The sequence below is a fragment of the Aythya fuligula genome, chromosome 5, assembly GCF_009819795.1.
Source record: "Aythya fuligula isolate bAytFul2 chromosome 5, bAytFul2.pri, whole genome shotgun sequence".
In the NCBI taxonomy this organism is placed as follows: domain Eukaryota; kingdom Metazoa; phylum Chordata; class Aves; order Anseriformes; family Anatidae; genus Aythya; species Aythya fuligula.
The window spans coordinates 34,569,862-34,592,842 of NC_045563.1; the positions used below are offsets into that span (position 1 = coordinate 34,569,862).

General features: G+C 34.4%; 1 protein-coding gene across 3 annotated transcripts in view; it reads right to left on the reverse strand.

The window, feature by feature from the left end:
- TTBK2 (tau tubulin kinase 2) overlaps nucleotides 1-22,981 on the reverse strand; it is a 77,931-nt gene that overhangs the window by 33,649 nt on the left and 21,301 nt on the right. For all 3 annotated transcript variants that reach the window (XM_032188919.1, XM_032188916.1, XM_032188917.1), the window contains exons 3-6: nucleotides 20,105-20,252; nucleotides 15,284-15,357; nucleotides 13,334-13,474; nucleotides 11,013-11,117 (exon numbers count right to left, since the gene is read on the reverse strand). In XM_032188919.1, coding sequence (XP_032044810.1) covers nucleotides 11,013-11,117; nucleotides 13,334-13,474; nucleotides 15,284-15,357; nucleotides 20,105-20,252 — 468 coding nt within the window. The remainder of the gene's footprint in view (nucleotides 1-11,012; nucleotides 11,118-13,333; nucleotides 13,475-15,283; nucleotides 15,358-20,104; nucleotides 20,253-22,981) is intronic.

The window sequence follows — 22,981 nt, forward strand, 5'->3', positions numbered from 1 at the left end:
AGCAATGCTTTTGAAGCTGATTCACGATCAGACAAGAAGTTTGGTGGGCTGGAGGTGTTAACAACCTACAGTATGTGTCACAAACCTGAATTTACTCCAGTGAAAAATTCCACAGAACATATCTGCCATGTGCGTGTTTGCTTTGCCTTGTCTGATCTCTCTTCTTCCTCTTATAACAGGAGCTGGAGCAGAGATTATTCTAAGAGAAAGACTAGTTACTTTAGCTAGCTAATGCATTGGCAGAGAATTTCTCCAGACAGCAGAAATATTGTTTTACTTAATTTCCACAAGCAAAAATGTTATGGTCTTTCTGCATTATCAGAAGTCCCATGTTCTTAGCAGACTGGAGAACTCAGAAATTAATTTTCCATTGCTTTGTACTTATTATATTTAGTATTTACAATGATAATACCACACATTATAAAGTTTCATGAATCCAGTAGTAGACTTATTTCAAGACTGCTAAACTAAGGATGAGAAACTGATATTTATAGTAAAAAAAAAAAAAGACATTCCTTGTTTTCTTTTTAAACTATTCAAAATATTTTTTCTTAACTCAGCAAAGAAGTTAATCCATAGCTCAGAAAGCATTAGAAACTAGAAATTATTTTTTCATTTTGGTTTGCTTTTCCTTTCACCGTGAAACAAATTTTACTGACCAAATTTTAGAAACCATCTGTCTTTCCACTATAATAGCGTTTAATTTCAAGCAAATATGACAGCTCTCAAAAACTTTCAGTTCCTTCAAGTTTAATGAAAATTGGTAATTAGAGACAGAACTTAAATTAGTATTGTGATACAGACAGTTAAAGTCAACAGAAATGGCTCACATCCACCTCCCTCAACAGACAACACTCAGCTGGTGAATCAGCACACATTTTAGGGGGAACATTAGCATGTGCCTAGCCCTGAAACTGCAAGGATGAACTATTGTGATCCTGGTCAGAAAGGTTGGATGTAGTATGGAGATGAAAATACTAAAATTTGGAAGACATATGGGAAGTACAATACAAAACCATAGGAAGGTAGTAAATGTCACCATTTATGGAATAACTTGTTTGTTTTTGTTTTTTTTTTTACAAATATAATACCAAATAAAATCTTATTGGGAATATTGTAGCACACTGCCCTGAGCACCTATCCATTCTATAGAAATAAAGGAACTGCTACGTCAGAATAAAGAACAGATATACGATATACAACACACCTGAATTTCTAATTTAAATTGTTTCGATTGCTTGGATATGTTATCAGTGTTCCGCACATTACAGGAAAGAAAGAAAGAAAAAAAAAAAAAACAATATATACCAAAAATTACAGAGCATTGTATTATGAGAATTAAATCTTTTTCATATCTCAACTATTCATCAAACTTTTCCTTTGGGCAGGATATTAATAGATTGTGTGCTCTATTTATTTTTCACCCCCCAAAAAATCCAAACACCAAATCACAAAGAGTCTTCCTCTCATGGCAATACCTATACCTGGTTTTCTTAAAGCTCTCATTTTATTTAATTACTGCAAGAATATTCCATAGAGATGTTACAAAATAATATCACACTGCATGAAATTCATATATTCAATCTATTTGTGTCACCCTTTAATTTGATTCATAGTACTCTTTTTTTTTCCACTTTTCTTTTTTTTTACATTAACTGTCTTTTTCACATTGTACTATCACACTCAACACCAGCTGGCTGGCTAAAGCTGATTTCCTTCATTTCTTCTTTGTCAGTAATACAATCAAACTCGCAAGGATCATGTTCAGTGGATGCTAGAAATGCATATATATATATGCAATATGTTTATATTATAAGATTGTGCCTTAAATAATCTTTCTATATGTCCTTGAAGGAGGTTATGGCAGACAGACATAATAAATAGTGTTACGCTGGTTGGTACAACACAGCTTTATCTGATGCATTACTTCAAAAACTTTTGAAACTTAACAATCTCATAGTTGCTTTAATGTCTTCTATACAAAAAGCAATGTCTGCACAAAACTCTCCAAACTAAACCCTTGTCTTCCCTGTCAAGTTATCACTAATTCAGACATGAAGCCTCAAATGACTAAGGTCATGATTCTTCCAACTCATGCAGATTCCTCCTTATAGGGGAAAAAAAAAAAAAAAAAAAAAAAAAAAAGCCTCTTGGCTTAGTCTCTCCAGCAAATGACTATTAGAAAATATTTCCATGTAGGACATTTTGACATACAAATCTAAATCTTTATCCATTTCTCCTGAGATAAAAGAAAAAAAATATATATATGAATTAGACTCTAGGTCTTTATTGGCTTAGATGACACGAGGAGTAAAAAAATTAAGGAGTATGTATAGGATATTAAAAAAGAAGCTATATGTTCACATCTTTCATAGAATAATAGAATGCTTTGCTTTCAGTGGCTCTGGTTTTATGTAATAATTCCTTTGCTACAGAACTGAATTATAAACTGAACTGAGCTATAAAGAAGATATAAAGCTGTAATAATTCATCTTGGACTCTTAGATCTCCATTTTACTGAAACAAAACTTTTCTTTAAAGTAGTTAATTTTTAAGTAGTTCTCAGCTATTAAATGATTAGATCAAACTTTAGAAGCAAATCTTGCAAACCTCATCTACTTCCAAAAATCTATATAATGTAGCCTGACTGATGCAGATTTAGTGAAGAAAATCCAAAAGTGTACTTTTAATTATTTGTTCTTTTAACATTTCATTCGTTCTACAGTAACAAAATGTTAACTCTATTTTCAGAACCTTACCGCATTCTATTTGGCAGCTGAAATACATCACGTAAATCTCTATTGCTCTTTTATTTTTATTTGTGCTGAACAGATTTTTGCTAATTGCTGTAGAGACACGCAATCGATACAACAATATTCCAAGAAATCAAGATTTATACACTACAGATTTTAAATTTTCCTCTATTTTGTCACCTCTTCTTTGCTCTATGCTTTTCTGCTATACGTTTTTTCCAAAACGGTTTACCCATCCAACATCCTAAATATATTCTTCACATAAATTACAATTAATTTACATTAAATTATAAGGTAAAAATCTTATTAAAAATACATTTTACAAATAAAATTATTTTTATGTTATTGGAGTTTAATAACAGTAGTGGGCTTTGGCCCTGTCTCAAAAGGTATAATGTATATCTAAAATCCTAGGAAAGACTATACAAAGTAAATGTTTATTTTTAAATAAATAATTGTAGCATTGTTTTCTCATGGCTGCTCATCTCCAGTCATGGCCTTAATGAGAAGGCAGATGTCTAGTTCTAATTCTGCATCCTAATACTGCAAAGATTGCAGATAAGAAACTGCAAAACAAACCAGAAGGTTACGACATTCTGATATTTAATAAAATAAAGCAATTGCTGTCTCAGAACGTCACATTTTCTGGAAGGATTTTCGTTAGATATATAAAAATTGAAGAAGTTAGAAAATATTTCAGTAACAGCTTTAAAGAAAACAGCTACCCGAAAAACAGGTCAAATAATTATTCACTAAGCAAATAAAGCGAAGGTACAAGATTCACGACTGACTTAGTATCTGCATATTGCCTATATCAATAAACAAGTTATCCTTTGAATTTGAGCTACCATTGTTTCCCAATACACTGAAAACACACATCCTTGGTATCCAGGAGACACAGACCGAGGAATTGAACGATGAAATAATTGTACTGTGCTATTCAAACAGCACACCAGGACTTCCTTTGCAAAAAGGTCTGCTGATGATCAGAGTTCCGTACAAAGCTATTACGTATTTCTAATGTTTTAGAGCCTCAGCTCTGAATCTTCCTAAGAAGTGCTGAAGAGCAGTGAATAGAGATGGCTGTAAGAAGGCTGATTTCAAACTACATGGGTTAAGATACCTGCAACCTGCCAACTAATTCATTCCATGATTTCAAACTCCTCTATAAACATGCAACAATGAAAACTAGATGTAATTTAGCTTTGCTGCATTACATCCCACTTCCTTGCTATGTCTTCTTCATCCTTTGATATAGATTAGAACTATTTCTAGAAAATGTTTCAAGAAGCAGCTGACTCAGCATGATGCTACAGAGATGCATACAACTTTCAGTCCTGTTAGAGCATAGTGATCTTCCCAGGTTAGTTAGCCCACTCAAAGTATCACACGAGTACAATCAAACTACTTCTATTTTTAAAGTTCATTGAGGCATTTACATGACACCTCTGAGATTATTACCAAATATTTATTGTTCTTTGTTTCAGCAGCTGCTATCTTCACTTCTGTAGTAGACAGGGAATGAGGCAGGAAAATCGTATTCATTCTCAGTCACCTTTTTCCCCCCACCTTCACCTCCTGTTTTTGCCTTGCACTTCCTGATACCTCATACACTCCACTCCTCTATTTCATGAAATCTAATTCACAGACATGAGAGAGAATAAGGGGAAATCTGTCAAGAATTAAACGAACCCACAGAAGCATTTGGCAGACAGGTTTAAAGAACTGAGTAGGGAGAAACCACTGTAAGCTGTGCAACCATTTTCATGCCTGACATTGCTTTGCTGTTTTCAATGCCTTCTTCATATTAATTTCCATCTTTGTTATACAAACAATAGAGAACTACCTAATGAGAGTTCTGGTTTTAGGATTGCCCAGTTATGAACATTTAATTCTGGGAAATTTTCAAGCCAAATTTTAACATGCGCAGTAGATCTTTGCATTGTGACCATTAATGCTGATGAGTCCCGCTCATCGTAGACAGTTCTCATGCAAATGCTGAGGAGGAAATTTATCACCTCTCTGCTCAAAAAAAAAATAAAATGTTTTGAGCTAATGGCTTATTCACTCAGATGGAAAACTTATAAAGGGACTACTCTGAAGTATATCCGTTTATAAAAGCCTCGGAGGACTATTATACAGATAGGATCTTATTAACAAAGTTTGTTTCTTCCATCATTCTTCCTACAAGTTGAATATTTCTATGACAGTAAGGAGGAGTGGGTAATGGTATTATTAGCCAGGTACATGAACAGTAATGAACAGACCCTTTGCTGAGCCTGAGCAAATCAGCTCTGTGGCAGCACTGGAAAACCCCAGAGAATCAGGCCTGAAGGGCTACGTAGCTCATGCTCAATTCCACAGGCTGCCTCCATGCTCAACAATACACACAAAGCTATTCAAGTTCTTGTGCTTTTCATGAACAAGCTAGGAAAAGAGTAAAATTGGAAGGATAAAATAGGATTATCTTAATGTTCAAATTCCTCCTTGTAATATCATGTGTAATGCCATAGCACCTACAACTGCAGAAACACTTAATTGTCACCTTTGTCACTTGCAGCCTGGATAACAACAGCCTTACCATACATCAGTGCAATTATTAGTGAGACATGACTCCAGTAACCCCTGCTCACAGCAGAATGGCAGGGAGAAGAGGAGGCTAAAACAGAAGAAGTTGCACTAAACGATAAGGAAATAACCAAGAGATTACTGAAAATTTTATCAGAAGGGAGAAGGCACGCATATGAAACTTAGGGAAGTCCCAGTGAGAAAGTAATATGATTTTCTAACAACCTTAACTTAAAATGAAGTGGAGAAAAACTCAAAAGTTTATTGTAAATTAAAGTGACAACACGTGTTAAAGATGGGCAGTAGAACTGAGGAAAATATGAAGATTTTAAGAGGAAAAATAAATATGAAACATGCAATCTTCGACTGACATTATACATGGCTGTATAATGAATGTACTGTTAGAGACTGAAAGACAACATTAGTGGGAAAAGATAGCATCAGGTAAATGCCAGCAACAAAATGCTTATTGATAGGATGAAACAATGGCTGAACAGTACATTTAACAAAATAACACGGACCATTACCCTGAAGCATCTGGCTTTCAACAGTTTCAGTCAGGTTTGGGAAGAATGGTCCTTTAGACCAGTTAACATATTTTAGCCATTTATTATATGCTTAATATGGAGTACTATCAACTGAAAAAGCTCCCTGGAACTTTATTGTATTAGTTAATATATTTTCCTTACAATCTACTGCCATTTAGTACTTAAAACTTGTCCCAGTTGTTCTTGAGTTTTGCTTTAATCTATGTAGATTAAGGACTATGTATCTATGTAGCAAGGACTGCTGAAGATATGTACATGTATTTTCTTGCTCTTTAAATAAAACTGAAATCTGATAGATTTTACAATTCACATGAGTTGACTGCCTATTCTTTATATCCAATAGTGTGTATGTGTGTGCATGCAGGTGTGTTTCTCAATTTAATCTGAACTTTCACTCTAATACAAAGGTCAATAACTATTCTTGAACAACTTCAGGTGTATAGTCTCTTATTTATTATAAATGCATGCAGTCAAGCTATTACCCAGGAGTAGTTACTTACACAAACTCTAAATCATCAATGTCACTGGGGCAAATAAAGAAAACATTACCAGTTTTAGCTGATATTGTCTGTGGACCACTTTCAACACTTTTTTTCATATAATCATAGAATAGTTTGGGTTGAAAGGGACCTTACAGATCACCTGTTTTGCCCATGGAGGTCTTATATTTTCAATAAATAGGCTTTTTAGGCCAAAGGAAGAGTTACTCAGTTAAACACAAAGATAGAAGGTATACATTGCTTGTATATGTTATCCTCTAGTTTTGTGGGTGTTTGTTTTGTTTTATGTTCTACTTTATGAAGATTTGGGAGTTGTTATGCAAGGCTATTGTAATTCAGTTAAATACAGAGATAGAAGGTATACTTTGCTTGTATGTAAGTAGTATGCTGCCAGTCAGTAAGATGTATACTGAGAAGACAAAACACAGACGCTTGAGATGAAAAGGTTTTATCCTAAACACCTCTTTGTCGTGGATATTTTTCAAATTGTTTTCCCCTGGATTTTTCAACTCTGCTTGCATGCCTGTTACACCCTCTTCTTTGTTAAATGAATGCAGTTTATTTTGAGTTATTTGTAAGCTATGGTCTGCATAAATAAAAGAACATAAAAATCAGATCTGTGATAATATATGATGGTTGAATTTATAGATCTTAAAAGAATTATGAACTCGTAAATTCATTCTTAAGTGCTCAATATGAGAAAGGTTAATCTGTCTAAGAGCAAAGATTAGTTATTTCTTTTTGTTCTTGTTTTGTTTTCTTCATATTAATTTTAATAGTACCTCAGAGAACACTTGCTGTTGCTCAAAGATGTTAAGAAGGCAAGTTCAGATTCAGATTGTCCTTCAGATTTTTTCTCTCAAGGTTTTCTATTTCTGCACCACAGCTGACACCTTCACTTTCCATTATCACCGTGTAAATAGAGACATGTAAACTGAAGTCTGTATGAAGTTCAGTTTATATTCAGAAAGAATCATTTACTCATTGTCACAAGAAAAAACAGGTGCTTAAAATTACTAAAATTAAAAATTAAATTATCAATTAATAATTAAATAATTATTAAGTATATAATATATAATTATGTATAATGTGATATATAATGTGTGATATAATTATATGTTATATAATATATAATGATTAATTATATAATAATTAATTAAATTAAATTAAAAATTACTGAAATTAAAATCGAAATTTTAGCTACCATTAAGAAAACAGGAAACAAAATGGTGGCAAAAAATACCAGCCCTGAGAACACCCTCAAAAGCAATAAACAGTAGACTATGATTTTTCATAAACATGCTAAATTTGCATCCTGTTAAATGTATTTGCCTGATGATAAGAGAGTCTTCCCACAATTAAATTGTAATTACCCTGCTCTGCAGTAATCAATTCTTATGTATACTACTAATTCAGTTTTTGGTTTCCTCTCTTTCTCTAGCAATTTATTCCCCTACACCCCTTTTCACTCCTTCCTTGATAGGCTACATCATCTCCAGCAGTTCTTGTTCTGCCCCCCCGCACACACACACACACATTTTTTTCTCTTCTGATCTTTTCAGTAACCAGACAAGGCTCCTCCCATCAGCCCCTGCTTTATTAACCTACATTCTAGCATTTCATCCTGCATCTACCCAAAATACCTGCATCATAGTACTGTTCCCACCATGAAAAATTTTGTTTCAGAAGCCTATAGACACATAGATTACTTCCTGAATTTCCATATTCTTCATCCGAATCCCAGCTACACACATATCTCAAAAGTATATGTAATTAAAATACAATCCAGGCAAACAGAAATAACATGGGCAAAGAGCCAGGACTCAAGCCACTGAAAACAATTGCACAGTTGTAGAGGAAAATGGTGTATGTGCAACTTGTTTATATAGGTTTTTTTACAGTTTAGAACAGACTATACTAGAGACTTGACTTTTCTTTTTAGCCACTGCCTGTGGGCGTTCCATGTTTATAGCAATTTATTCCTAATTTTAGAAACTGGTGGAGCACCTCTTATTTTAATGCCATGGCATCCTTTGCACTGAAACCTTAGGATAGATGGAATGAATGACCCAAGCAAAATATCTTTGGTAGGTCTCTGGAAAAGCTAACTGATAATTAAGAAGGGAAACAGATACCTTATGTAAAGCATTTGTCCTTCAGATATGTGAAATCAGCACACTATGTAGCAGTAGTGCATATGGAAACCACTGTCTACTGACTTCAAAAGCTTAAGCTTTGTGACTGTTCTGCACTATTCTAGAAAAAGGGGGTTGGATGGATAAAAAAAGTGAGAATAAAGAAGATGTTAAGAGTTAAAGGAGTAAATCCTTAGATTCCATAATATTCTTGGTTGATAAACAGCACAACAGATCTCCTTCAAGTCATATTTTTCCCTTCAAAAAGTCAGTCATACTGTCATCTGCTGCTGGAAACCAAATGAAGGTCGTTTTAGGTAATCTAATCCAAAAATGAAAATCATGCTATTGCAAATCCCACAGATTTGCAGAATAAAACAGTGAAATGGACTAAAAAACTGCTCATTCCTCAATTCTGTAAACAGCCTACATATGACACCCCAATGTAATGAAAAATACAGCAAGCACTAAAAATGTAGAACAACTGAAGGGTTTACATGTTAGTCAGTGCAGTGCTGGCTAGTGATTTCTGGATGGAAATACTGTCAAACTTTCCTGATTTAAACTGTGTTTGTCTATTTTGTCTTACTGCGCAACAAATGTTTCTGATCTGAACAAAAGGACTTATGGCCACAAGGAATTCCTTAATGTTGGGTGACATACAAAGCTACAAAACGGACTAAAACCTGATACTAGAGTTTCCAAAGCTTATCTTCTTAGCAGAACAAGTTTTCTTTTAGAATACTTGTCATGGAAGTTCAAGGATTCAGGGATGATCTGTAAAATTTTAATTGGACTGGATTCTTTCTGCATAAGTTTGTTATATTAAAAGTTAGGCTTTTCATAGAAATCTAATAATCAACCTTAACTAAGGAACGAGTCCTTAATCAATGGAGTACTATTTTTAACATATTCCAGGTTATTTGTACTATCTGCTAAAGAAATCTAATAAAGAAGAAGGATAGTATAAAGGAGAAGCACATAGGGCATTTCATGAAAATATTAACAAATTTTATTAGCAACCATACTGTTGTCCTTGCTAACTATCTATAGAAGAGTAATATCTGACTATTAAATACAAATACAATTCATCTTTTTTTTCTTCTCGCTGCCACTCTATTAATATGGATTATACTGTCAGAAAATTCTAAACAGATTAAACTGAAGAATTACTTTCATTACATTGTAGGGCACTGCAATGAAAAACAAAAGGCAAGAGCTGAGTTGTTACAAAAGAAAAAATAGCAGAAATATTAAATTCTCTGTTGTTATCACCTATGTTTTCTGAAGATACTATGATCAGGAATGTGTGGGTATGGGTGCATATATATATATATATATATTGAAATTACAGAATCTTGGGATTTGTTTTCTTTTCAAAATTACAGGTCTGTTAGAAAAACATTATAAGCAGCCAAACATACAGAACATGAAAACATTGATAAATAATAAAAGAATTTTAAACTACTTAAAATGTTTAGCTCACCTTTCCAACAGCAGCAGCCACTCTGTTGGTCTCCCCTGCTCTTTGCTTTCATTGCATTGTCCAGCATTATGGCTGAAGGAATAGAGTATAGCAGAACCTCGCTAATTTACCTTACTAGTTCACACACCTCATAATTTGCACAGAAAAATTTGCCACTTTCCCAACTTCTTAGGAAGAATCTAATTGAAAAACCTGTACAGATGGCTTCAACCTCTCAAATCCTGTCATATTACTAAATATGCTACGCAATATCAACTGCTCATTAGTCAATGAATCATTCAATAGTACACTATTCATTATTAACATAAAAATGTAAATTAAATTTGTTTAATAAAGAAAATACATTTATTTAGACATTACCATGTAGCATGGTACTGACTTGAAATTAATAAAGGGACTCCCCACCAGTGAATTAGGGAGGCTCTACTGTACTTAGAATTGCAATGACCTCACTGATATGTTGTTCGCTACTATTTTCTTCAGACTGCATCACATTGGCACACAGCAACTACACTAAGCTATGTCCTGTTATATAATTACAGCGTCCTATCACTGTTTTAATTATTAAAGCTTTCTCTTCCAGAAGATTATATGAAGTTTACAGTTTTATTTTTTCTCCTGCACAGATTTTTTTCAGTAATATATAATACCAAGTGAAAATCAGCTCTAATAGAGTACTCTAATATTTAATGAAAACCTATTTCTCACTCAATTTTCCAAATTAAAAGACCTAGTATCCATAAAAAATTATACAGTAGACCTATGCCTCAAGCCAGAAATCAGAAAACAGATTCATTTCCGACTACCAATCTTTTAATCTAATCAATAAATCAGCTGGCTTTTTTGATCTGGGAGGATGATGCTTGTCAAGTTTAGATCAATCATGAGTTCAATGTGGCTCATATACCTCTCCAGAAAAAAAAAAAGAAAAAAAAAAAAAAGGAGAAAAAAAAAAAAGAAAAAACAAAAACCTGTGTTACTGCATTCAATTAATCACATTGACAATTGTGAAAATATCTTACTGGTCTCACATCCCCACATGAGTTGGTAAATTGTCGTGCCAAGCCAAAATCCAGCATATAACACTTCCTACAGGTGCTAGGAAAACGTCCCATAGCGAAGTTAGACTAGGAAGAAAAACAAATACAGATACAGATGTATTATATATTTTTATATATATGCTTCAGTCTATGTACATATTAATGCAGTTACACAATCATAGAAAACCCATGATCTGCTTCTCTATGTTTCCTTTAGTATTTTCAGTTGTACTAAACTCTCAATAAATTTGAAGAAAACATCAAGAAAATCAGACACTGAACTTACCATATCTGAAATGCTGCCTACATAGCCCAAATAGATTGTCATCTTACTTTTATGATTTAGAATCTACTCGTTTCTAGCAAGAACTTTCCTGCCATCTCACCTACTCACATTTTTAGATTTGGGTGTTTCCAAAAACTACTGACCTAGGAGTTAGCACGATCATCTATACAAATGCACTAATAACATAAACTCAGAACACAGAATAAGGGGTGCGAACTTTCTTTTCCTACATGAGTGGAGTAAAAACAGTACCTAAGGAACGCAGTATGAGGTGGAAAGTCAGTGAAGACTTATGAAGGTAATTTATTCTGAAAACACACAATAAGTTTTCTTATTTGCATCTGTGCATTAACATTCCACACGAACCCTGTAATTTTTCTTTTTTTTTTAAACTGCCAGTCTATGATTTTTTAACGTGTTTGAATCAGTTCAATTTTCTCCCCCCAACCAAATCTCCTCAAAATGGATCACAAAATATAAAAAAGAGAAAGGAAACAATAATTCCATGAAATGCAATTGAAACTACACATTTGAGCAAGCTGGAAGCTTAACAGAATTAACTCCACAAAAAAAACACTTTTGTTTTTCTGCTAAGGGAATCAGTGGTACTCAAAGTTCTCTGTAACTCAGACAAGATTTCACTCATCTTTGGGAAAATCAGAGCCTAGGGAAACAATGCATCAGGTAAGTCTGAAAAGAATAATATCTGAAAGAGGTCACAAACTTACATGTGGTTCAGAGAAACAACAACAACAACAAAAAAATCTATGCAAGTAGTTAGGTTATGGTCTTACAATAAAGTTATTTCACTTTTCACAATACGCTGGAAAATATCACAGGGTAATAGCAAATGCTCAAAACTAAATCTACCACTTCTGTGAAAGACAAAAAGAAAAAGGCTGTTTTTCTAAACTAGTCAGTTTAGAAAAAAGTTATATGTATCATTATTCTTTACAATCTTCAGAGAATTCAGAAAATAGGCAATATGCACTTCTACAGGAATCTTTTATTTCATATTACATTGCTACACAGTGGACCACAATTTCCTTGCTGGATATAAATGACAGATATACCACTTTCCTATACACATTTTGTCAGGTTCTTAGCTGCTAACTAGCTACAAAGCATTTCCTTACTTAAGGAAAGACAACAGACTAAGTGGGAAACATTATCTGGGTTTTGGGATTATCATTTAGAACTTAAAAATTGAAATAAAAATATGGCTTTGGACAAGGGAGCTTTTTTCAAAACATCTTATTTTTATATAGATAAACACAGATATTTTTAATAGGGGACATATTAAGAGAAGTTTGAAAACAACTTATAAAATATCCTCTAATACAGTCTATGCTTCAGCTTGACTGATTCCAAAGGTTACAGTAGATAAGGTCCACACTGGAAAAATCATCTCTGCAATACCACAGAAAGGTAAAATGCCTGTTCCCAGTTCCTCAATAGAAATATGCAAAGAACATAATACACTATATCCTAAAACACTACTGTTTTAATAGTCTGCAAGATAAAAATTTTGAAGCAAAGTTTCAAGCATATAAAATCTCTTTCAGTAGAAACACAAAGCTGCAAGAGTAAATTAAACTGCTTTGTTTTTTCCCCCTAAAAACACCAAAGTGTATACTCAGATTTACTTAGAGCAGTTGCTTCATGTCAAAGGTTGAGGATAAAAACCAATTGAACCTATGAATTGAAATATGTGTGATCAACATGCAAACGCTTGTGCTTGCATGATGCTACAGACAAGAGCTGGAAGTGTTAGCTTCCAACTTAATGAAATTGCAAGAAGTGCTAAGTCCTGAAGACAAATGTGACAAAGACCAAGGTTATTATGGTTGCATTTCAATGCTTTAATAGGAAAATTCTGCCCTTATCAATAAACATCCAGTTTTCTATCCTTCCTCATTTTTTCATTTTATCATGTGGTATATAACCCATCCTTGTTTCTGCTGCCATCTAATGTTCATATATTACTTGCCTGTTTCATTGTAATAAGCAGACTTACCGGCTTTATGTCCCTGTGCAAGAATCCCACAGAGTGAATACTTTCAATAGATTCCAGAATCTGCTTCCCAAGCCGCAGAGTAGTACTAATCGTGAATGTTCCTCGAGACTGGCTCCGACGCAGGTCTGCCAAATTCCGACCCTGGTCAAATTAAAAGGACATTTTCAGAAGAAAGAAACAAAACCAAACAAGACTAATCCCAACATCCACAGATAGCATAGTTTTCCTATCCTTTCTTCAGCTGTTAATGGTTGGAATACTCATTACTTGTTTTCATATTCAGGGATAACACATCTCAACTAATGAACAGATGTCCCTAAGGATCTCCAACTTTAAATTTAGAATCTATTTTTGAAGACATGCATTTTAGTATCTTTCTATGCCTAAATAACTTGGACCAAACTAACAACAAATGCATTTCTCCATTAGATAGTGTCATATCTGTGGCACATTTGAAGAGAGAAAATACTCACAAAGACTTCTTTATACTCACTTCCTTATGGAAAAGTATGTAATTTATTTAATTATACTGAGATGACTTAACCAAACAGATGAAATATATACATACAATTCAGGAAATATGCTCCCATGACACCACAGAACTGTTGGTCTATCTAACAGATGACAAACAATACGAAATGGAGCTCACTTCCTTCTTCAGCAGCATATTCACTAGAGCCCCTTCTTTATCCAGCATTCGTATTCACCAAGATGATAAAGGGCAATAATACCATAATTTTAGATTCTAATCATCCATTATATAGTGATTCTACAGAGATCTGGACAATCATCAGCAGTATTAACAAGAGCAAGTGTCAGATTATACACCTGTGAAGGACCAACCCTGACTATATGCACGGTCTGGGGGATGAGAGGCCCTGCAGAAAGGGATCTGGGGTTTATGGTCAATGGCAAGTTGAATATGAGTCACCAATATGCCCTGACAGACAAAAGGGCCAACTGTGTCCTGGAGTGCAGCAAGCATGGCATGGCTAGTTGGTTGAGGGAAGGCATTGTCCCACTCTACTCTGTGCTGGTGCAGCCTCACCTCAAGCACTATGTGCAGTTTTATGCACCACAATATAAGAAGGACATAAAACCATTAGAGAGTGTCCAAAGGAGGGCTACAAAGATGGCAAAGGGTGTAGAGGGCAAGATGTATGAGGAGCAGCTGAAGTCACTTGGTTTGTTCAGCACAGAGCAGAGGACACTGAGGGGAGGCCTCATGGCGGCCTGCAGCTCCCTCATGAGGGGAGCGGAGGGGCAGGCGCTGAGCTCTGCTCTCTGGGGACAGTGACAGGACCCAAGGGAACGGCATGGAGCTGGGACAGGGGAGGGTCAGGCTGGGAAAAGGTTCTTTACTGAGAGGTGGTTGGGCACTGGAACAGGCTCCCCAGGGCAGTGGCCACAGCACCAAGCCTGTTGGAGTTCAAGAAGCATTTGAACAATGCCCTCAGACATAGAGTCTGATTTTGCAGTGGTCCCATGTTGAGCCAAGAGTTCAACTCAATCATCCATATGGGTCCCTTCCAACTCAAGACATTCTATGACTCTATGATTTTATCCTGCTCCCCTACCCCCGTTTTGTTTTTTTGTTTTTATTTTCATGCAAAAAGGTAAACAAAATGAACAGACTAACATGCTGTTTTACATTATTTTCCATTGAAGTCTTCAAATAAATGTCTATTATCTCAGTAAATACCTTCCTTTCAAAAGTCAGGCCTTTCTAAGGATACAAACTTTCTCCTTTCTGAGAGTATTACGGAAAGCATATGAAAGGATAAGGATATAAGGAGATGTTCAAATTAGGTTAGCTCCATACTATTTGCTTATGATCTCTGTTTGATTTTTTCATTTGTCATTCTCTAAATTTTTACTGGTATTTTCATATGTTTGGCTAATAAAACAAAACACACCAGCAAACTTTTGAGCCCTGTTTGATACACTGACCTGCAACTGCATGACCACATAGTTAAATCTGTCATTCCTTCCACATCCAATGAATCTACAGACATGATCTTTTCCTGAGGGAATAAACAGAAACAACTTCAGCAACAACAGTGACATTCTGTGTTTTTATTCCTTTAAATACCTAGCAAGCAACAAGAAAATCTCCATCAAAACACTAGAACTTAGTCATATAGCTTCTAAATATTCTCACTTCACTTGACAGAAGAATGGTTGCTTGTTTATTGTCTCCTTAGGAAACTCCCTGACACACAATTAAAAAAGGTTGTCTTATTAAAAAAAAAAAAAAAAAAAAAAAAAAAAAACAGGATTAATTGCAATAATTTTAAAACATTCTTTTAAAAGAAACCTCTACAATTCCAGCAAATATGTAAGTGCTAAGCTATAAATAATACCAATATAAGTGAGATGAGCAATATTATTTTATGAAGGATTTGCAGCAAAATTCTCAACATGAAATTTTGTATATTCATTGCTGCAGCTTCCAGTTAATGAAGTTTCATCTCAAATATTTATGACTCATTTTACAGTCACTGTGGGTATGCTGAAGGAACACGCTCAGAGAAACACATATTAGTCCACTTTTTTGTGGTCAGATTTTCATCTAAGAAATTCAGTAAGCATCCAAAACTTGGTTTGTTCAAGGAAAGCCCATTTTAACTGAAGCAACAACTCCAGTTGTATGGTAAAATCTTTGGAAACTAACTTTCATAAAGAATTGATGAAATGGCAAAGGACAAAAATAGAAAATGTACACATTATTCAAATAACCTAATTCTCTTCCACTTCAGCATGGCTACACATACCTATTACAACTTTGTAAATACCTTGAGGTCCTTTTCTCTCAGTGTGTAACACAACTGTGAGCCTGTGACTGTAGAGCAGGGGGAGAAAAAGACAGTAGTAGCCTGCAGTGAATGGCTGTGCCCTTGAAAAGGTTCCTAGGGAGAGCATGAGGAATGGATAAAAATCATTCCTCGAACTGCACTGTATCACTACAGCTAGCTCTATGGCCCACACCAGAAGCAACCCATCACTGAATTATGCTGCAGAGCTGTAAATGAGTGAGATAAAAGTCGTCAAGGTTGTGTGAGACAGAAACCAACTGAGGGAGTCTCACTCTCGCTGAGTGAGATTTGACAAATCTGTCTTCTCTGATCTGACTGTGTGAACAGATGGCCAAACAACATGATTAAATAAAATAACCATCTGTTGCAGCAGATTTCTTTTAAAAGCAGTGTTTAAAGAGTTAAATGGTATTCTGATAACAAAAATTAGGAGACAGCATCACTGGCAGGAAAAAATAAATGAACAAATAAATCAAGGATGCGATCAATGACTGAACTATAATAAATGGCCATATCACTTAACATACTCCTCCCTCATAATTAACAGATAAGTCATACAGCTACTCACATATTTAAGCATAGATCAGGGTCTTAAAAGAGCTTCTTTGAAGTTTTTCTTTATTCACTGCACTGCATACCTATAAAGTTATGACTCATTTCACCCCTGCAATGAATGACCACACTTTTAATTTTCAAAATTTCTCAAAGCAAAAATAATAAGAAATAGCACATCCCTGCACTTCTGCCAAAAGTTATGCTCACTTCAGTTTCACAGTTTATGTGAAATAAGATTCTAATTCAGAAAGACTCTAAACTATGATCATAACCATGAGAATGTGCATAGTTCTAGGAAAGACTGAAAGGCCTGTTTTGCTTTACCGGGACACATTACACCTGCTTATTTCCTCCCTAAAAGCCTGTTTCTTCACAAATTCCCCAGAAGTAATATATGATAATAAATATATATATTTAAATAAGTCAGCTCCACACATCAAGAGAATTCTGAACAATACTGTCAGTTCATGCCAGCAGTGAGGCAAACACCATATCTTTCATTACATAATATTCAGAGATCAAACCTGCCCGATGTTTGCAAGAAAAGGATTTTTATGACAATTACATTTATTCCTCTGATTTATGTACAAGAAAACTAGAACAGCTTGAAAGTAAGAGAACGTTAGCCCTTTGAGAACAGAATAAGAACTATATACATACACATACATAGTTACGTAAATACACACCAAAAAAACGTTAGAACAAGATAAAAATTGGTATCAGAGGACATACACTATTAGAAGGTAGTTATAAAAATAACCTAAAAAAATTGTCTACATGTTCACTTCCTCTGAACCTGTGAGTCCCCAGAAAATATATATGTGTATATCAAAAGTAAGAAAAAAAAAACTCTGTACAATAAATAAAGCATTTAATAAAAAATATTCTTCAAGAAGCAAGGACAAAGTTTTTTTCTACTCCCCACTTCGTCTATTTTTCTTTCTTCTGCAATAGATTCTTAGCTCTTACGCTCTAAAAATGTGCAAAGGTAAATAAATTAATAGAAATGGCTTCTAGGAGCCAAGATTTTATGTGAACCAGTTTTCTCTACCATAATCCAACATCCTATTTGATTCAAATCCTTCAAACATAGATAAAAATATCTGTGTAAACCATAGATCTCAATACACCCATGAAGTTTATGGGTGACACATTTGTTACTGAAGCCACTTTCCTGATCATCCACAATGTTCCCTATCTAAAGCCACAGCAGTTACACTTGCACAGCAAGTGTGACTAACAGTCACTGCTAGCATTACTGTCATACAAGCAATACAAGCACAGGCTTTTTTCTTTTTTTTTTTTTTGGTTTGTTGGTTTTTCTTCTCCTCCCCCTCCCCAAATATTTATTTATTTATTTATTTATTTTGTATTTTTAAAATGTGTAAGAGAATGATCAGAGAGAAGAATTAAGGAATACTCTAGATTGTTTTCTCATAAGGAAGGTTGTCAAAAGAGTGCCTTCCAAAGAACTTGTAAAGAAATCAGGTTTTAAGTTATATGAAAACTTCCATTTATTACTTTCTCTGAAAAAAATTATATTGAGAAAATAAATAACAAAAAGTGACGGTTGTTTATTTGAATTTTACATTATTTGGATTATTTGCCTCATTATTCCATTCTTTTCATCTAGACAGCATTTCCTAGGATTCAGCAGAACTAGAGACTTTTTCACAGGAAAACTTCAGAGTTATACTCCCAAAGGAAGAACAATACTAATATTATAGCTTCTGCAAAGCTTTGTAGGAATATTGATAAATGCTTGTCTAAGCCAAAAGGTAAAAAGATGGTAAGTTTTTAAGGAAAAATAACCTTTGCAACCTTTGAACTCAAACTTCACTACACTTGAATTCAAAGTAGAATGTTATATGCAACATTTTAAATACAAATTGAACAACATGAATGCCATAACATGAATGCCATAAATAAGTAAATAGGACTTCAGGTACACAGTTGGATATGGGCTACGTTTTTACAAATACATTGGCATCGTAAAGTAAGCAAATTCCACAATTTTATTTCAGATATTATTTTTCTCCTGTTTCATCTATACCCTCTTAGAGACTTTTCTTTTTCTTTCTTTCTTTTTTTTTTTTTTTTTTTTTAGTAATAGAATGAGACTCATACATACAGAAAAAAAAAAGAAAAAAAAAAGTAGAAAAATTAATTCTGGGCATTTAAAAACCTAGGAGTTACAAGGTATTTGTTTCTTCAAAACTCACGATTCTTAAAATAATTTATTTCAGCAACCGTGGCCAATGGTTTCTAAATTTAGGATTGGTGTCTCTGGACTGGAAAAGCTACAATTCAAAGAGAGATAATATGGACCCCCCTGAAGCTCCTTGCTCAACTATGTAATTAATATTAGATGCTATTGTGAAAGTCTTTAAAAAGACATGAACATAGGAACAGTTTGTTAACACTATCACATGTGACATGCTTGCCCTCTTAAATCTATAGAGGCTGTCAATTTCTGTTGCAATCTAACCTCTATAGCTGATTAGGCAGCACCATATGTCATGCAGATTTTGTTTTATTCGAACTTGGAAAAAAATCTGGCTACTGACAGGGACTGATATATCAGTCAAATCTTCCAGATTCAACATAAATTGTTTAAAGAAAAAAGTCACCTTTGAAACTTTATCTTGAATCTTATACTTGTATATCTTATATATAATGTATACAACAGTGAAGAGATGCCAGTGCATATTTCTCTGTATTAGTAGCTTCAGATATTGAAGTATTAAACGGTGCATCAAAAGTGACTATTCAAAGCTATGATCCTGAATGGTCAAGGAACTGAACCCTGAAAGTATTTCAGGATTTTACGTACTAATAATTATTTCTTCTACAAAGGATTTATAAATTGGGGGGTTTATTTTTGTCTTATTATGCTTCCCATTTCAACCTTAAAGTAGCCTTTGTAAGTGCTGCCAAGAAAGAAGAAATATAAATATTCTTATCCTTGTTGGCATGTTAAGGACACTCAAATATTCAATGCTAGATAGCTTTGTTTTGTTTAGTTTTGTTTTCTCTTTTTAAGATGGTCTCCTTTCTTTGTATTACCAACAAATACGAAGAGAGTAAAAAACATAAGGAGATTATGTAGATCCAGAATAAACTACAGCTGAGCACAGGTTTTGCAAGCAATTTCGTTTTTTGTTGTTTCGTTTTTTGTTTTGTTTTATTTTTATGTCATACTGTTTCAAAGTTAAAGTTCATTGTAGCAAAACTTTCAAAAGCTGAATGAGCTTCTATTCCATTCTTAACAACCATTTATCAAAAATTTGGAAAATATGGGGAATATTAACTTGAACTATGACTAAATAGAGATTATTGTGATTTTTTTTTAAATATAAAATGACATGCTACCTCCTCCATATCCAGGGTATAGTCCTACCTTGCAATTTCTTCAACACAGCTACTTCCATTTTCAGTACTTGCTTTGGCTGCTGAGCTGACTCGACCTTCAATGCAACATTTTCCCGAGTAAGCAAGTCCAGTGCATCGTAAATTTCTCCAAATCCTCCACCTCCTATTTTCCTTAACTACATTGAAAAAATAAACACAAACAACAACAGATTAAAAAATGGGGAGAAAAAAAGGAAACAAAACGTCAATACTTCCTTGCCCTGTCTTTCAAACTGAAAACACTATTGTATTACTAACAGATTTTAAATGAATATAATTGTATCCTTGAGTAAGTAAAAGAGCTATTGAAAAATCTAAAAAGGTATGGTTAACCACAGACAATTTGGAAGAGAATCATAGGAAAACAAGTTAATATACCTGATGTCCATCTGCACTAAAATTCCTTCATTTAATACACTATAAGAGTACAATTCCCAGCATGAAACTGACCAAAGTCAGCATGCTGAATATATACTTTCCTCAAATAGCCATATGCTACACACAGACCTTCAAATACAAATGCACAGTGGCATTTAAAAATATGCCATCTTTTTCTTTTTTCCTCAGAAATACACAATACTAAATGTATACAACTTCTTGTACTTAGTGCAAAAAGCCAGAAATTTCTATTCTGTGCAGTGACTCACACAAAAGCTAAATCATAAATGAAAAAAAAGTGGCTAAGATTATCTTTGAATATGTATATTAAATGTTGCTCATCTACTTATGGTTCACTAACACTACTCTTATTAACAGATATTCCAAAGAAACAGGCACCACTGCAACATGCATCTGTTTTAGGAGGAGGTACAAAGAATGCTCCTGGCATATTAACTAGTTTACGCTATACTCAGAGGAAATATTAATAGTTGTGTTTTCACTCTGCTTTAAATATTCACAGGAGACAATGACCCGTCTCTTTCACTATCAAAAATGTCAATGTTATTTCATAATGTTTTCATATGGTGATCTCTCCTGTACCTACAGGAAACCTCCGTTTCTCTGATAAAAGAGAAACGGAGACAAAATGAACAAAACCCAAGGAATTTACAATACTTCATTTTCTTTTTTATCTTTAATTATATTTTACCTTGAAATGACTGTCATGATTTTCTAAATGTCACTTTAAAAAGACTACACCATATTAAATGTTGTCTAAACATTCCGAGGATCTAAAGATCAGCAATATGCTGACCTGTCTTCAGATTCTGAAAATGAATCTAATGTCTCCTAATCTAGACAATCAGCCACCTGACTGAGAAGCAAAACACATTTTTAAAAATAGCCTAGACCTCTAAGAAGAAGGAAACAGATCAAATGAGGTATATTCACTTTTTTCCTTACATTTTTAAATCCAAGTCATATCACATGAAATTTTTATTCTGTAAGATTGCAACAATACTCAGTATTTCATCATGCATTTTATGATCTGAAGATCTTTTACCATTGCAAGCAAGTTTTATTCCAATATTCCTAAAATGAGGAAAATAGGGTTCAAGATAGTTTTTTTCACTTCCTCTGGCCTTACGTTGCCAACTTTAAAAAGGTGCATTGGATAGACACCACACTAAGTTAAAACTTAACTAACCCACCTAAATATCAGCTTCTATTGCAACATCTGTTGATTGCAAATTCAGATGATCACTTCCTTCTAAAAAGCACACTAGCGGCTGACAAATTCAATCTCCCCTCAGACAGCCTGTATACGTTCTCTGAAGCAGGGTAATGAAAACACAACCACAGGCTTAAGGCTACTACTCCTTAACCAGCACATTTAAAAAAAACTAACAAGTTCAGGTACAGGATATCACAAACCCTGAATAATAAGTTAGTATCTTTGGACATGACTTGTTTTAGGTAGTATTCATGTAAGAATCTGGTGTTAACGCTAAAATGACAACAAACTATGAGAAATAGGGTATTTTCAAATCCCATGAAATACTTGGTACAACATGGTTCGATTCAGATGTATTTAACATATGCAGACCATTAGTCCTTACAGAAAGGGAACAGATACCATCTAAACATTGGAAAATCTAGCAGGTTTTAATGGGATTCAATATAGATGTATTCGTATGCCTATATGTACAAGTTGTACAATCAAATGTAGTTTTGTAACTGATTCAGCCACTTGACAGGCCATTTGGCCTGCACCTCTTGGTCTGGTAATGTTCTACTACTTGGTCTGGTAATACCGATATCTTCCTGAGCCCTGAGCTAGTGTCTGGGTTCAAACAGCTAAACACAGATGTTGATCTGACTGTGATTTTCAGCATAAGCACTAGTATAAGCACAGTGGGGACAGTGAAAATGCATGGTGAGAAAGGGGAAGAGGAAAAGGAAAGACATGACACAGCCGTCCTTGCCACTCACTGTACAGACTTACAGCAATTTATCATATAACTTCAATTTACCAGCTTTGAGACATGGCCAGACTGAGCAATACTGCCTCTGAAAGTTGTTTTGTTTTGGGCTTGTGGACTAAAATAACAAATGAACAAGCCACCACATTGATAAACAGATCAATTTCTATCCTCAGATGAAATACACCAGAATCATTAACATATATCCAATAATGATGGCAGTCAATAATTCCAGGCACAAATGAACCTCTGATGGCAGAAAAAGAATTTTCCACCTTTGTCACTAGGTACGCATGACATTCAGCAATGACCTCACACTCTCCTTGGTCTTTTTGCCGCCAATGTCCCAACAGAAACTTTTCATGTTGCTTTTCATATCCCTCACCAGTTTCAACTGTATGCTGAGCTTTGGCTTTCCTAAATACTCATCCCGACACACAAAGGCATTGTCTCCATTTTCCTCTTGAACAGCTCATCCCCTTTTCCACCCTCTGGTCACTTCC